General features: G+C 58.8%; 1 protein-coding gene across 3 annotated transcripts; it reads left to right on the top strand.

The window, feature by feature from the left end:
- The first annotated feature begins 302 nt into the window (after positions 1-302).
- Positions 303-7,105, top strand: LOC115337800 (protein ADP-ribosylarginine hydrolase-like). 3 transcript variants are annotated; one of them, XM_030006206.1, is made up of 7 exons: positions 303-562; positions 2,773-2,996; positions 3,979-4,077; positions 4,154-4,259; positions 5,334-5,413; positions 5,486-5,669; positions 6,349-7,105. In XM_030006206.1, exons 2-7 carry the CDS (start codon positions 2,804-2,806, stop codon positions 6,719-6,721), a joined length of 1,035 nt encoding a protein of 344 aa, XP_029862066.1. In that variant the 5' UTR covers positions 303-562; positions 2,773-2,803; the 3' UTR covers positions 6,722-7,105. The 3 variants fall into 3 exon arrangements, with proteins under 3 accessions (XP_029862066.1, XP_029862065.1, XP_029862064.1); XM_030006205.1 differs by having other exon boundaries at positions 445-676; XM_030006204.1 differs by lacking the exon at positions 303-562 and adding an exon at positions 2,584-2,699.
- The last annotated feature ends 7,632 nt before the right edge of the window (positions 7,106-14,737 follow it).

The following is a 14,737-nucleotide window of genomic DNA, read 5'->3' as shown; positions in this document are numbered from 1 at the left end:
ACTACAGCTCCCAGCATGCCCCGGGAACCACCAGGGCCCCCGGCAGCCCCGCAGGCCCCAGGACTACAGCTCCCAGCATGCCCCGGGAACCACCAGGGCCCCCTGGCAGCCCCGCAGGGCCCCAGGACTACAGCTCCCAGCATGCCCCGGGAACCACCAGGGCCCCCGGCAGCCCCGCAGGCCCCAGGACTACAGCTCCCAGCATGCCCCGGGGCGCTCCTTCCTGCTGCCTGACCCTGCAGCGACACCATCCCCGGCCCGGCCCCGCCGCCCCGCAGGCCCCATGGCCGCCTCCCGGGGAGGAGGAGGAGGAGAAGACGAAGGGGGGACAGGGCGGTAGAGAGAGGGGGCACAGGGCGGTGGGCTGGCCGGAGAGGGGCGGGAGCAGGACAGAGCGGGAAAGGGATGGAGGGGCGGGGGGGCTGCGGTGGGCTGACCCTGGCAGGACGCCAGGGGCCCCCCCAGAGCCGCCCTGTCACTGCCCCCCCTCAGCTGGAAGCGGGAGAGAAAACAGAACGAAGGGCTCCTGGGTCGAGAGGAGGACAGGGAGATCACCCAGCAGGTACCGTCGCGGGCAAAACGGGCTCGACCTGGGGAAATGAATGTAATCTAGCGCCAACCGAATCAGAGCAGGGTCCTGAGGAATAAAGCCAGCTCTTACAAACCCCTTCCCCAGGTGCGTCAACCCACCAGAGCCTGATCCGCAGGTTTGGGGGTGCTTTGCCTCTGTCCTGGCCCCGATCCAGCCTTTTGGGGGTGCCTGGCCCCTGTACGGGCTGCGATCCGTGAGGTTTGGGGTTCCCTGCCCCGCCCTTGCCGTGGCCCGCGGGGATCTCAAGCTGCCTCGTGCCTGTCGTGGCCCTGACCGGTGAGGTGTGGGGTTCTTCACCCCTGTCTTGGCCACTACGAGTGCTGTTTGGGGGCACCCTACTCCTCTCCTGGCCCCCGATCCTTGCCCCTGTCCTGGCCCTGAACCTTGGGGTTCGGAGGTTCCTGGCCCGCTCCCTTCCCAAAAGCTACTTGGCTCGGGGGTGCCCTGCTCCTGTTCTGGACCTGACCCACTCTCTGGGCCATTACCCGTGGGGTTTGGGGGTTCTTGGCCCTTGTTCTGACCCTCTCCGTTGGGGTTTGTTGGTGCCTTGCCCTGTCATGGCCATCACCCACCTGTGCGGTTTGGGGGTGTCCTGCCGCAGTCCTGGCCCTGACTCATGGGGTTTGGGGTTTCTTGCCCCTGTCCTGGCACTGACTCATGGGGTTTGGGGCACTCTACCCCCGTCATGGCTGTGACCCACGGGGTTTGGGCTTTCCCTGCACCGGCCCTGGCCCTGACCCGTGGGGTTTGGGGTGCCCTGTCCCTGTCTGGTCCATGACCTGCAGGGTTTGCAGTTGTCCTGCCCCTGTCCTAGACCCGACCCGCGGGGTTTGGGGGTCCCCTGCCCCTTTCCTGACCCTGGACCACACAGTCCATAGCTTCCTGTTGAGGGCGTGAACACACTTTTTGGAGCGTGGCAGGATGAAACCTCAATTTCTGTATGTCCAAAAAAAAATACATCCAAAAAATTGTTACTTTATGTACACCAATTTTTTTTAAAATTTTTTTCCAAATTGACAATGAATTTTAAACCTGATCTTTCACCTATTTTACTACCAACCACCTGTTGCCCACCCCACCCCCCCCGCATCCCCAACAGGATTTTTACCAACAGATCCAAGATTTGTGTCTCGTTTGGCAGAATTTGGGCCAAAAATAATGATGAAAAGCTGGTGCTGGGGAGCCAGGAGTTGCACTTTTCTGGGACTGGGGCCTGCACTGAGGCTTTGCTGCTTGACTTGTAATTAAAGCTCTGAAATTTAAGGACGATCTTTTAACCGCTCGCTGCCCACCACCGAACATTAATTTTACTACTTTTCAACAGCAAAACCCAGCAGTTTTAGGTCAGAGCTGACGCCAGTTGTCAGAGCAGGGCTCCATATCGCTGCCCCATCCGGGCAGGACCCAGGTGACAGCAGTTTTGGGGCATTTGACCCCAAAATATGGCTTGGGGCTATGTTTTTTGCCCCGTCCCAGTGAGATAAATATGGGAAAATATTTGGCAGAGACATTTTTCCTTGGAGATACTCCTTTTCTCCCTGTCACTGCCTTCCCCTGGGGCTTGCTAAAACCCATCCCTCTGTGCCCCAAATCATTCAGAGGCCTCTGTCCCCTCTGGACGTCCCTTTGGGTAGCCCGCCAGCCCTGCTGGGTGCTCCCCATGTGCCCCTTTGGATGCCTCCCACGTGCCTCCGTGCCCCTTTGGGGCACCCCTCAGGTCCCTCTGGGTGTCCCCTGTCTCCCTCTTGGATGTCCCCCAGTCCCCTCAGGGTGCCCCCCCCCAGGCTCCCCCGTGCCCTTTGGGTATCCCCAGCCCTCTTTGGGTACAGCCCCCCTCCATGCCCCTCTGGGTGCCCCCCGGAGCCCCCCAGTCCCCTCTCAGTGTCTTTTGGGCCCCCCTGGAGCCTTTCCCCTCCCTGCCGCCCCCTAAGGAGAGAGGTCCTGGCGTCCCTCATCCCCGCACCCATGGGGACAGCACCTCATCCCGCCCCCCCCCCAGTCCCCAATCCCCAGGGTGTCCTCATCCTCCTTAAGGGCCCCCGGCCAGCTCTGGCCCCGTGCCCCAAACCTGATGGGCATCCCCAGCTGCTGCCGCAATGGAGGAGACGTGAGTGTCCCCGGGGGTTCGCGGCATACCCCCCACCGCTGGCACCCCCCTGAAACCCCACTGTTTCTCCCAGGGTGCCCTCGGTGGAAGCCTACGAAGCAGCCATGGTGCTGAGTGGGGTGGGGGATGCGCTTGGGTACCGGGGGGGCCGCTGGGAGTACTGCACCTCGGGACCCCAGATCCATGCCGAGCTGGCTGAGCTGGGGGGGCTGGAGGCCATCACCCTCGAGCCCCCTGAGTGGCCCGTCAGCGATGACACTGTCCTCCACCTCGCGACCGCCGAGGGCCTGGCCACAGGTGAGGGGGGGGGGAGTCTCCATTGCACCCCACAGACACAGGGGAGGGTCCGCAGGAGAGGGCATCCCCGTTGTACCCCAGGCCCACAGTGGAGCGGGGTGGCGGGGGGGGCTGTCCCTGTTATACCCCTGGGCTGCATGCCGGTTCCCTGGGGGGGTTTGGAGGTCCCTGTTATAACCCTTGGGCTGCATGGTGGGGGTCCAGGGGTGGTGTTGGGGCTCCCCGTTATACTCTGGGCTGTATGGGGGGGGGACCCGGGGGAGGTTTGAGCGTCCCCGTTATACCTCTGAGCTGCTTAGGGGGGTTTCGGGGGGGGTTTGGAGGTTGCTGTTATACCCCTGACCCAGACTGGAGGGTCCCTGGGAGGGGCTCTTGGGGGGCCCTGGCCAGCCCTGGAGGGGGTTTGGGGCATCCTAATTCTGCCCCCCCTTTTAGGGGCTCCAGTGAGGTTCCCTATTTCTCCCCCCCAAAAATTGGGGTGTCCCCATTTCCCCACGGGCGGCTCCTATTTTTCCCCACAGTTTCTGGGAATTTATGTCCCCTTTTCTCCCATATTGAGTGCTGGGGAGACCCACTTCCCCTTCCCAATTTGGGGGGCCCAGAAGGGGTTACCGCTTTCCCACCCAGTTGGGGCTGCTCAGGAAGATTCCCCTTTTCTCCTGAGTTTTGGGGTGTTCATGGAAGTTGTCCCACTTCCCCTCCTGTTGTGGGGGGGGCATGGGGGATGTCACCCTTCCCCTCTAGTTCTGGGGGGGTCCCCGGGGGGTGTCCCCTTTACCCTCCACTTCTGGGGGTCCATGGGGGGTGTCCTCCTTCCCCTTCAGTTTTGGGTTTTCTATGGAGCGGTGTTCCCTTTCCCCACCATTTGGGGGTGGGGGACTGGGGGGTCTTCCTCTTCCCCTTCAGATTTGGGGGGTGCATGGGGCCTCTCCCTCCCCTCCAGTTTGGGTGGCCCAGGGGGGTCCTCACTAACCCCCCCCAGGCCTGGAGGGGGAACCCCTCCTGCAGGAGCTGGCTCGCCGCTACGTGGCCGCCATGGGCGACATGGAGGGCCGCAAGCCGGGGCCCACCAGCATCCTGGGTGAGTGGGGTCTGAGGGTCTGGGGGGAGTCAGGGGGTGTCAGGGGGTCTCACACCACTGACACCCCCCCCCCCAGGCACCTCGCAGCTGCGGCCTGGGGAGCCTGAGGGCTATCGCATCCCCTTCAACCCCACCGGCACTGGCTGCGGGGCCGCCATGCGTAGCCTGGCCATCGGCCTCAGGTGGGGACAGGGACATGGGAAAGGACAGCAGCGCGGGGATGGGGACACGGGGGCACACGTGGGGATGGGGGGGACGGAGGTATCAGAGCTGGGGGGACAGGGGCAGGATGGGGGTGGGGACAGGGGGGTGGCAGAGCTGGAGGGATGGGGACATGGATGGGACGGGGGAATGGGAGTGTCAGAGCAGGGGGAATGGGGACATGGGGATGTCAGAGCTGGCGGGTGGAGACATGGGGGGCGGGGGGCACAGGGGGACAGGACACTGGAGTGCCAGAGACGGAGGGATGGGGACGTAGTGCGGATGGGGTGTCAGGGCCATAGGGGAGTCAGGGATGGGGACGTGGGGGTGTCAGAGCTGGAGGGATGAGGACATAGAGGGACGGGGACACGGGGGACGGGGACGAGGGGGTGTCAGAGCTGGGGAATGGGGACATGAGGGTGTCGGGGCTGGGGACGTGGGGGTGTCAGAGCTGGAAGGGACAGGGAGATGGAGGGGACTGGGATGGGAACACAAGGCTGTCAGACCTGGGGGGGGGTGGGGACATGGGGAAAGAGGGACAAGGCGGGATGGGGGGACATGGGGATGGGGACACGGGGGTGCCAGAGCTTGGGGGACAGGGACATGAGGGTGTCAGAGCTGGAGGGAAGGGGGCATGAGGTGATGGGGATGGGGTAACAGGGACATGGGGGTGTAAGAGGTGGGGGAATGGGGACACAGAGGGGGATGGGGACATGGGGGTGTCGGACCTGGAGGGGACAAGGACTGGGGATTGGGCATATGGTGGTGCTGGCACTGGGAGGCCGGGGACAGTGGGCATGGGGGTCCGTGGATGTCTGAGCTGGGGCAGGGGGCCCTAGGGGGGAGAGAACATGGGGACAGCGATAGAGAGGAAGGGACATAGGGGTCACAGAGCAGAGAGGGGGGTAGGGAGGTGGGGGGGGCCGGGGGGATGGGGACGGCAGGGTCAAGGACAGCAAGGACAAGGGTGGCGGGATGGGGATAGGGACAAGGCTAGGGACACAGGGACAGGGAGGGGAGAGGGGAGGACGGGGACAGGGCTGATGCCAATGCAGGTACCCACACGCCCGGGAGCTGCCGACGCTGATCCGTGTGAGCATCGAGAGTGGACGCATGACCCACCACCACCCCACCGGTGGGTGCCAGGCAGGGGGGGACAGGGGAGGAGGGGACACTGAAGCCCCCCCTGAAATCCCTGTCCCCGCAGGGTACCTCGGGGCACTGGCGGTGGCCCTCTTCGGGGCGCTGGGGGCTCGGGGGGAGCCCCCAGAGCGCTGGGGGGCCGAGCTGCTGCGGGTCCTGCCCCTCGCATGGGACTACGTGGAGGGTGCTGGGGTTGCCGTGGGGGACAACGCTGCCGCCTGGCCCTTCTTTGGGGATGCCTGGCACAGGTGAGGGGGTACTGGGAGGGTTCTGTAGGGTCACTGGGAGCACTGGGAGTGGCTGGTGAGGATACTGGGAGGGGCTCAGGGGGTCACTGGTGTCACTGGTGCCTGCAAGGCTCTCTCCCAGTCCTGGAGGCGCACCGCACTGGTGCCACTGGTGTCGCTGCTCTGCCCCAGTGCCTGGATGTCCCCAGTGTCCCCTGCCCCACTGTCACTGGTGTCACTGCTGACCCTGGTGGCCACTCTGTCTGCAGGGCCACCGGTGCCCATCCTGTCCTTGCTGCTCCCAGTGTCCCCAGTGTCCCAACCAGTGCCGCCACCCTCAGCTGTGGGAATGTGGCCCAGGGCCACCCCACACCCCCACTGACCTCGGTGTCCCTGGTGCTCTTGGTTTCCCTGGTATTACTGGTGTCCCCACTACATCCACTGCCATGGTGCCCCTGGGTGTCCTGATTGTCCCCAGTGTCCCCACAGGTACCTGCTGTCACAGGGGCTGCTGGAAAGCCACAGCCCAGTGACCCCCAGCGCCACTGATTACCCCATTGTCACCGGTGACACCAATGACGCCAACGTCCCTGCTGACCCCAATATCCCTGAGTCCCCACAATCCCCAGTGACCCCAGTGTCCGCTTGTCCTCAATGACTCCAGTGTTCCCAGTGACCTCAGTGTCCCGTGTCCCTGCAGGTACCTGGAATCCCGGGGGCTTCTGGAGGGTCATGGCCCACCACAGGTGCCGTCCCTTCCGTCACCAGCCGAGCGGGATGCTGCGTACCTGGGCTGGGCACTGGAGGGGTGGCCAGGGCGCAGCGGCCATGACGCACCCATGGTGGCCCTGGAGGCCCTGCTGGCAGCCGGTGGGTGCTGGGGGGACCTGTGTGCCAGGGCGGTGCTGCATGGCGGGGACAGCGATTCGACGGGGACCATCGCCGCTGGGTGCTGGGGGCTGCGGGGGGGGCTGGCGCCCATCCCCCCTGGGCTGCACTGCTGCCTTGAGTACCGTGGGCGGCTGCGCGATGCTGCCCACCGCCTCCACGCGCTGGCCTGGGGGAAACGCTGAGGCCCCCCTGTGTCCCTGGTGTCACCTGCTGTCCCCCTCCCAGGAAAGCCCCTGTGGGTCCCCAGGGTGCAGCAGAGACCTTCACGGGATCCTGGAGGAGCTTGGGAGGGTCTCTGGGGGTCAGCAGGGCCCTTCATGGGGTGCTGGCGGGCTCAGGAGAGTCTTTGGGGGTCAGCTGGGACCTTCACGGGGTCCTGGGGGGGCTTGGGAGAGTCCCTGGGGGGAAGCGGGGCCCTTCAAGGGGTGCTGGGGGCCTCAGGCAAGCCCCACGGAGACCACCATAGCCACATCCAGGTGGCCTTTTATCCCTCCACAGTTAGAGACCCCAGAACTTCCCTGAGGAGCCTCAGTCACCCCCACAGTAAAAAAGTGTCCTCCCGGTCACTCTGTGTCTAGGTTTGTGCCCTGCGCCTCTTGTCCTGTCACTGCCATTGCTGAGATCCCACCTGGGTGGGACCCCCTACAGCCAAATCTTCTCCAGGCTGAACCGTTCTGGCTCACAGAGCCCCTCCAAGAGGCTCCCGGCCGTGGAGCATCTCGGGGGCCCTTTGCTGGACTCTCTCACAGTCACTCCATCTCTCTTGTACCGGTAGCCCAGGACTTGGACCCAGTGTTCAAAGGGTGGGCTCGTCAGTGCTGAGTGGAGAGGAAGAAGCACACAACCGTACTGCCACACCCCTCCGAGTGCCACCCGGGATGGTGATGGCCGCCTTCGCATGTTGCTACTTATGGTCACCTTAGCGGGAACCACAGCCCAAGGTCCTTCGAGGCAAAAAGTGATGGGCCCCCCACTGATGGGCCCCCCGGGTTAACCACTCCAAGGGTGATGGGCCCAAGGAGTGATGGGAACACAGAGTTAAACACCCCCAAGGGTTATGTGCCCCAGTGTTAACCACTTCAAAGGGTGGTTGTCCCCCGGGGATGTTGGCCCTGGGGGTTAACCACCTTGAGCGTGATGGGCCCAAGGGGTGGTGGGTCCCCAAGGTTAACCCCCCGCAAGGCTGATGGGCCAAAGATGGGATGGGCCCCCAGGGTTAACAACTCCAAGGGTGATGGGCCCCCAGGGTTGGTGGGGGTTGACAACCCGCAGGGTAATAGGCCCGAGAGGTGACTGGAAAGCAAGTTTCACCTCCCCTCGGGCGATAGGCCCCCCATGGTGGTGGGCCTCCAGGGTTAAACACCTTGTGTGTGCTGTGCCCCAGAGTAAACCACCCCAAGGGGGAGGAGTGCCCTGGCTGATGGGCCCCAAGAGTTAACCACCCCAAGGGTGATGGGCCCAAGGGATGATGGGTTTCCAGGGTTAACCACTCCAAGGGGTGATGGCCACCTGGGGTTTACCATCTTAAGGGTGATGAGGCCATCGTCACATGAGAGGTGATGGGAACCCGAGGGTTAACTAGGCCAACGGTGATGGGTCCATGCATTGGTGGGTCCCCAAGATTAACGACAACAAGGATGATGGACCCCCAGGGTTAACCACCGCAAGGGCGATGGTCACAAGGGTTAACCACCCAGAGGATAATGGGCCCTAGGGGTGATAAGCCCTCAGTGTTAATCAACCCATGGGTGATGGGCCGCTGAGGTGATGGGCCTACAGGGTTAACCATGCCAAAAGTGATAGGCCAAAACGGTGTTGGGTCCCCAGGGTTAACAACCCCAAGGGTGAGATCCCCTGAGGTGAACCATACCAAGGGTGATGGACCCCAGGGCAGTGGGACCCCGGGGTTAACAACCTAAAAGGTGATTAGCCCAAGGGTTGGTGGGCCCCAGTGGTTAGCCACCTCAAGGGTAACGGGCCCAAGAGGCGATGGGAAACCAGGTTTCGCCACCCCAAGTGCAATGAGGCCCCAGGCTGATGGGGTTAACTACCCCAAAAGTGATGGGCCCAAGAGGCGATGGGCCCCCAAGTGTTGAACCATCCTAAGGGCGATAGGCCCAAGAAGTGATGGTCACCCAGTGTTAAGCCACCAAGGATAACGGGCCCAAGGGGTGACTGGCCACTAGTGTTAACCACCCCGAGGCTGGTGGGCACCTTGGGGTGATGGGCTCCCAAGGTTATCCACCCCAAGTGTGATGGGAACCTGGGGTTAAATACCCCGAGGTTGATGGGCCCAAGGAGCGATGGGCACCTGGAGTTTAAACACCCCAAAGCTGAGGGGCTCCAAAGCTGATGGGCCCCTGGGGTTAAATACCCCGAGGTTGATGGGCCCAAGGAGCGATGGGCACCTGGAGTTTAAACACCCCAAAGCTGAGGGGCTCCAAAGCTGATGGGCCCCTGGGGTTAAACACCCAAAGGGTGACTGGATTCAAGGGGTGATGGACCCCCACAGTTAAACACCCCGAAGTTGATGGGTCCAAGGGGTTATGGGTCCCAGGCTTAACCACCCTGAGGGTGATGGGCCAAAGACATGATGGCCCAATATTGTTAAACAACCCAATGGTGATGGGCCCCTGCGCTGATTGGATGCTGGGCTTTACCAGCCCATGGTTGATGGACCCCCAGGTTTAACTACCCCAAGGGTGATGGGCCTAAGGGGTGATGGGAAACCAGGGTTAACCACCTGTACTGGTTTTGGCTGGGATCGTTAAATTTCTTCATTGTAGCTTGCATGGGGCTATGGTTCGGATTTGTGCTGGAAACAGTGCTGATGATAACACACTGATGTTTTAGTTAGTGTTGAGCAGCGCTTACACAGCATTAAGGCCTTTGCAGCTCCTCACGCTGCCCTGCCAATGAGTAAGTTGGGGAGGGACACAGCTGGGACAGCTGACCCTAACTGACCAATGGCATATTCTATACCATATGATGTCATGCTCAGCAATAAAACTAGACAGGGAGGTGGAGGTTGGCAGGGGCTGCCATTGCTTGGGGTCTAGCTGGGCATCCGAGGGTGCCAGGCTGGGAATTGGAACATCTTGTTGAAGAGCCAAAATTAAGAGATCTACCCAGAACCGGGAGCGCAGTGCTGGAGTGAGATGTGTCTCACTGGGGAGTCTGTAGTGTCACCCTGTCCAGCTAGGCTTGTCAAACTGGGTCTTTCTATTTCTACATTGAGCAGTTTCCAGCCCAACCCCACGCTCACAGCAGGTCCCAGAAGGCTGCTCAAGGACATGCCCAACTGAGGAACAAACACCATCAAAGCCTTGCCCCTCCGGCTACAAGATCTGCGCACAATTTGGGTAAAAAAGCCCTCCTTTTTAACACCCAACTCCTCATTTTTGAGTCCCAACCATCCTGTTTAAGGCAAAACCCTCATTCTTAGAGTGGAAACCTGAATCTTAAAGGCAAAAAAAACCCCTATTAAAACGCAACAAAGCAAAAATTTTGAGCCTAAACGATCATTTTCAAAGCACAAAGCATCATTTTTAAAATTCAACCCTGAGTTTTTCAAGGGTAAACCCTTGTTTTTATAATGCAAGCCTCAATGTTAGGGCAAAAAGCATAAATTTAAAAGACCAAAGCCTACTTTTGGGGGTGCAAACAGTCATTTTTAAGGTCCAGACCCACATATATGGAGTACAAAAACTCATTTATTAGTTCCAAGCTCCACGTTTAAGGTGCAGAGACTCATTGTAAGGGCCCAGAGCATCATTTTTAAGCCCCAAAGTCTGATCTGGAAGGACCAAAGCTTCATTAGTAAAGTCCAAAGCCTCAAACGTGACCCCAATTGACTGTCCTGTTCCGCAGGTTCTGTAGAGTGGCCCTCTGTTAAGACATCTGTATACTGCACCACAGCAACCTTCTAGCTCTTTAGCCAATGTAGCATGAGCAGGGGTCATGCCTGACCCTTCAGTACCTCCACACTTAATATATATTGCAGGGACCTGGAGTACAGTTGGGAGGACTGTCCATCCATTAGACAGAAATAATTTAGCCCTGACCAGCGCGTGGGTAGTGACGTGCCCATTAAGGCCTACAACAGAAACTCATTGCTTCCTAAGTGCAGGCTGTCTTGCGTAACTGTCCTTATCTACCATCCACATTTGGGCTCCTGTGGAATGACGAACGTGGTAAAGTAGCAATCCCTAACTCGGGACTGGGGTCTGTAGCAGTGGGAGCAGCGGCCACAAGTAGTTCCACTGAATCCAACCCGTTTCCAGATACCATCTTCACACAAGGCACAATAAACTTTAACTGGCTCTACTGCAGTTGCTCCCAGCAACCTCCTCCCGCACCCTTCAGCCTCAGCAGTTACCTGGGGCTAAAGTTTTGACTCAAGCAATTTCAGTTGCGTTTTTAATTCTCTGCACTTTACTTCCCAAGTATTCCTTTGGTTTTCTTTTTCCTTGTTGTCCTGGTTTCAGCTGGGATAGAGTTAATTGTCTTCCTAGTAGCTGGTACAGTGCTACGTTTTGAGTTCAGTATGCGAAGAATGCTGGTAACACTGATGTTTTCAGTTGTTGCTAAGTAGTGTTTAGTCTAAAGTCAAGGATTTTTCAGCTTCTCAAGCCCAGCCAGCGAGAAAGCTGGAGGGGCACAACAAGTTGGCACAGGACACAGCCAGGGCAGCTGACCCAAACTGGCCAACGGGGTATTCCATACCATGGGACATCACATCTAGTATATAAACTGGGGGGAGTGGGGGCGGGGGGGAATCGCCGCTCAGGGACTAACTGCGTGTCAATTGGTGGGTGGTGAGCAATTGCACTGCCCATCATCTGTACATTCCAATCCTTTTATTATTGCTATTGTCATTTTATTAGTGTTATCATTATCATTATTAGTTTCTTCTTTTCTGTTTTATGAAACCGTTCTTATCTCAACCCACGAGTTTTACTTCTTTTCCCGATTTTCTCCCCCATCCCACTGGGTGGGGGGGCAGTGAGTGAGCAGCTGTGTGGTGTTCAGTTGCTGGCTGGGGTTAAACCACGACACTTGTTTTCTTCTTTCGGTCATACATCCTCCCCCTTCAACTCATCAATCGTATCCATTGCTGCTCTAAGACACCTCTCCAGTAGCCAACACACCGCATCTTTTCCTTTTCCCTTCCTTAACTGACAAGAAAGCTGCCATCTGTCAAACTCATGCCAAATACTACCAGTATTCATGCAGTGGCTCTCAACCCAGGATAAATCCCACTTGGGGGGTTTTGCCACTCCCCCTTCTCAAATTTATCTCCCAGTTGTGGCTGCTCACTGTCCAGATTTTCTTCCTGCATCATGACATGCATCTACAGACACGCAGTATCTCTACACTCACCCTTAAATGAATGCCTCAGTTGGCATGGCGAAAGCACCTTGTGCCTCCAACAAAATCCGTCTGAGAGAGATCCCGCTTCTGATACCAATGCAATGTTACGGTCCATTTGGATCTCTTAAATTTGCAGGCCAATGTACTCTGTAAATGAAACTTTACTTTATGAAGCTCATTGGAAAAAAACCAAACACATCAAAGAAGGGCTCAATCCCACTAGCACAGACTAGTCTGACACCTGGAGTCACTAACTCAGTAATTCACGACACGTCTCACTCCCACGTTCTCTGACTCCTCACTTCCAACTCATGCGCTTATGAGCAAAGTAGTTCCTGAGGCAATGGTGAGAGTGCTCATCCTTCCTCCTCCGTCATGGTGTGGGTGTCCCCTGTATCGCACTGGGAAGCACGTCAGCCCCAACAGCCCGGCTGCTGTTGGCTCCACTTCAATAGCTTTTTGGGCAAGCTGACGTATTTCTACCTCCCAGCTATACCATGTCTGGAAGTTAGTGGATATTGAAGAAACTGCCAGACAGTTACTAGGCAAAAATACAGGTGGCGAAGGCCACCGGAGACAGTGAGCTGCAGGTCTTAAGGGCTGCAGAACAGCCGTCACCCTGTCTTGTCTATCGTGTCTTGCGAATGTCTTACCCATGCTTTGACCTAATGGCCCTGCTCCCAGCACGTGTCAGGCCTCAGTGTGAGTTGCGTGTCCAGCCAAAACCTGAGCAGGAGCTGAGCGAACAGTTATAGTGGTGGCAATGTCACGGCAGGCAGAAGGTGATGGATGTCAGAGCAGGCAGCAGGTCACTTGAGACCGTGTCACAGTGGGCAGCAGGTCACTTGTATGTCACAGTGGGCAGCAGAGTCAGCAGTGGCTATGTCACCGTGGTGTCACACTGGGTCTCTGACACGCCTGCACAGGAGTACAAAAGTGGGCCACAGTGGGTCCTGCACCCTGGAGGAGCATCCATAGGATGAACGCAGGGATGAGCTCCTACATGGCTGTCGCCCCTAAGGAGCAACCCACCAGCGTGAGGCGGACCAAGATGGACTTCTGGGATGGGATGGAGCACGCCTTCATGATGCCCAGCGCCACCGCCAAAGGTACAGGCAGCCACAGCCACCGCAGGAGCATTGTCAGGACCAACAGCTGTAGCATTGTGTAGGCGAGACTCAGCACAGCAGCCACCTCAGGGGTGTCTCCATCTGGGGCTGGGGACAGCAATGACACTTCACATCTGCCAATGTGCCGCAGCTCAGGGGATGCTGGAGGGTTGAGGGCCAGCAAATGCAGAGCAGGACCTGATCTTCCTTTGCTTTCCAGAGCAAACCTCTGTCTGGGATGCAGTGGCCGGCTACGTTCAAGAACAGCTCCTGCTGCACAAGGTGGGGCGACACCCGCATCCTCCTCATCCACCCAGAGAAGTGGGGAGTCCCCATGGCCCTGGGGCATGGCCTGCAGTTACTCTTCCCCTCCTCAGAAGGCAGGACACCCCCCCCAAAAGCCCACACTGAGGGACAAACAGGGCTCGTGCAAGGGTGGTATCACCTGTGGTAGGTGGTATTGTACCACAGGGCTGATCCTGGTCACTGGAGACCCCTGGATGCCCTCGGGCTGCTTCTGCCCTGACTCCAGCACTGTTCTTTTAGAGGGGAAAGCAGAGGGAGAGGACTCAGCATCTCTTCCTCAAAGCTCTCCCCACTGCCCTGGCTCGTGCCTCTGAACAGCGGGAGCTGGCAGGGTCTGGCCTAAACAGGGCCACCCCCCGCTCTTCCCTCCAGCCAGTCCTCACCCTTCAGCTCTTCCCTTCTCTTCCACTCACAGAGGGTCCGAATTCCCACCCTTGGCTCCTTCGATGTGGTCCCCACACGGACACAGGTTGGGAATGAGATTGTGATTATCCAGAGGCCGGTGTTTCGCCTGGCCAGGAACCTTGCAACTGTGCACAATCTCATGGACGATAAAGACAACCTTCCTGGTAAGATGGCGGATTAAACCCTGGCTGCCTGCACGGTCGGGGTGAAAGGGGATATCGCATCCCTTTTCTGAAAGCAAACTGCCCCCTCTGCGGAGCAGGTCCAAAAATGGGGCCTTTCTGGGCGATGACTGCAATAAGCAGCCCTTGGGAAATGGCTGTGGAACGGCCACTGGGTGAGCGCCTCTGTCCCTCTTGTGTGTTTTTCCAGGCAGTAAGGTGCTGGAGCCTATGAAATATGCCAAGGTGGCCATGGATGCCTCTGTGTCCCGGCGAAAAGTGGAGGGCTGCATCCTAGGCGTCACGTCCCTCCTGTCTCAGTGCCTGGGGAAGGGGGAGAACGTTGCCCTTGTCCTGAGGGACGTGGGGGTGCTCCTCATCGAAGGCAGGAGTGTGCAAATGAGATTCTACTTTGACTTCCTGGAAAGGATGTCTGGGAAGAGGAACCTAGAAAAGGCTGCATTCAAGGTGAGCCTTTTGGTCTCCCCACTGCTCGGGCAGTCCCACTGCAGTGCCCCAGCACTGCTTGCATGTGGCCCGCCAGGACGTGGCCAGCCAGTCGTGACCAGTGAGAGCTACGGTCTCAACATCTCTCGCTGCCTTGGACTCCTCCCAAATTGAGTGCCTCGGCCACATTGAGGATTTCCCGCCACCTTCATGCTCATCTGTTGCAGGTCCCCCAGCTGCTCAAAATGGTGGTGTCCCGGGTGGCATCCATTGCTTCCTTGACTCTCTCTGGCCGTGTTATCATCTTTCCTGAGTGAGTATGTTTCCAGCTGACGCGGCTGCTCAGCTGCAGTTTGGTAGCATTTGCTCCTTATGACCATGGGTGTCCTCCCAGGGA

This window comes from Aquila chrysaetos, unplaced genomic scaffold (assembly GCF_900496995.4).
Source record: "Aquila chrysaetos chrysaetos unplaced genomic scaffold, bAquChr1.4, whole genome shotgun sequence".
Lineage (NCBI taxonomy): Eukaryota > Metazoa > Chordata > Aves > Accipitriformes > Accipitridae > Aquila > Aquila chrysaetos.
This window is presented reverse-complemented; position numbering and strand designations above follow the sequence as displayed.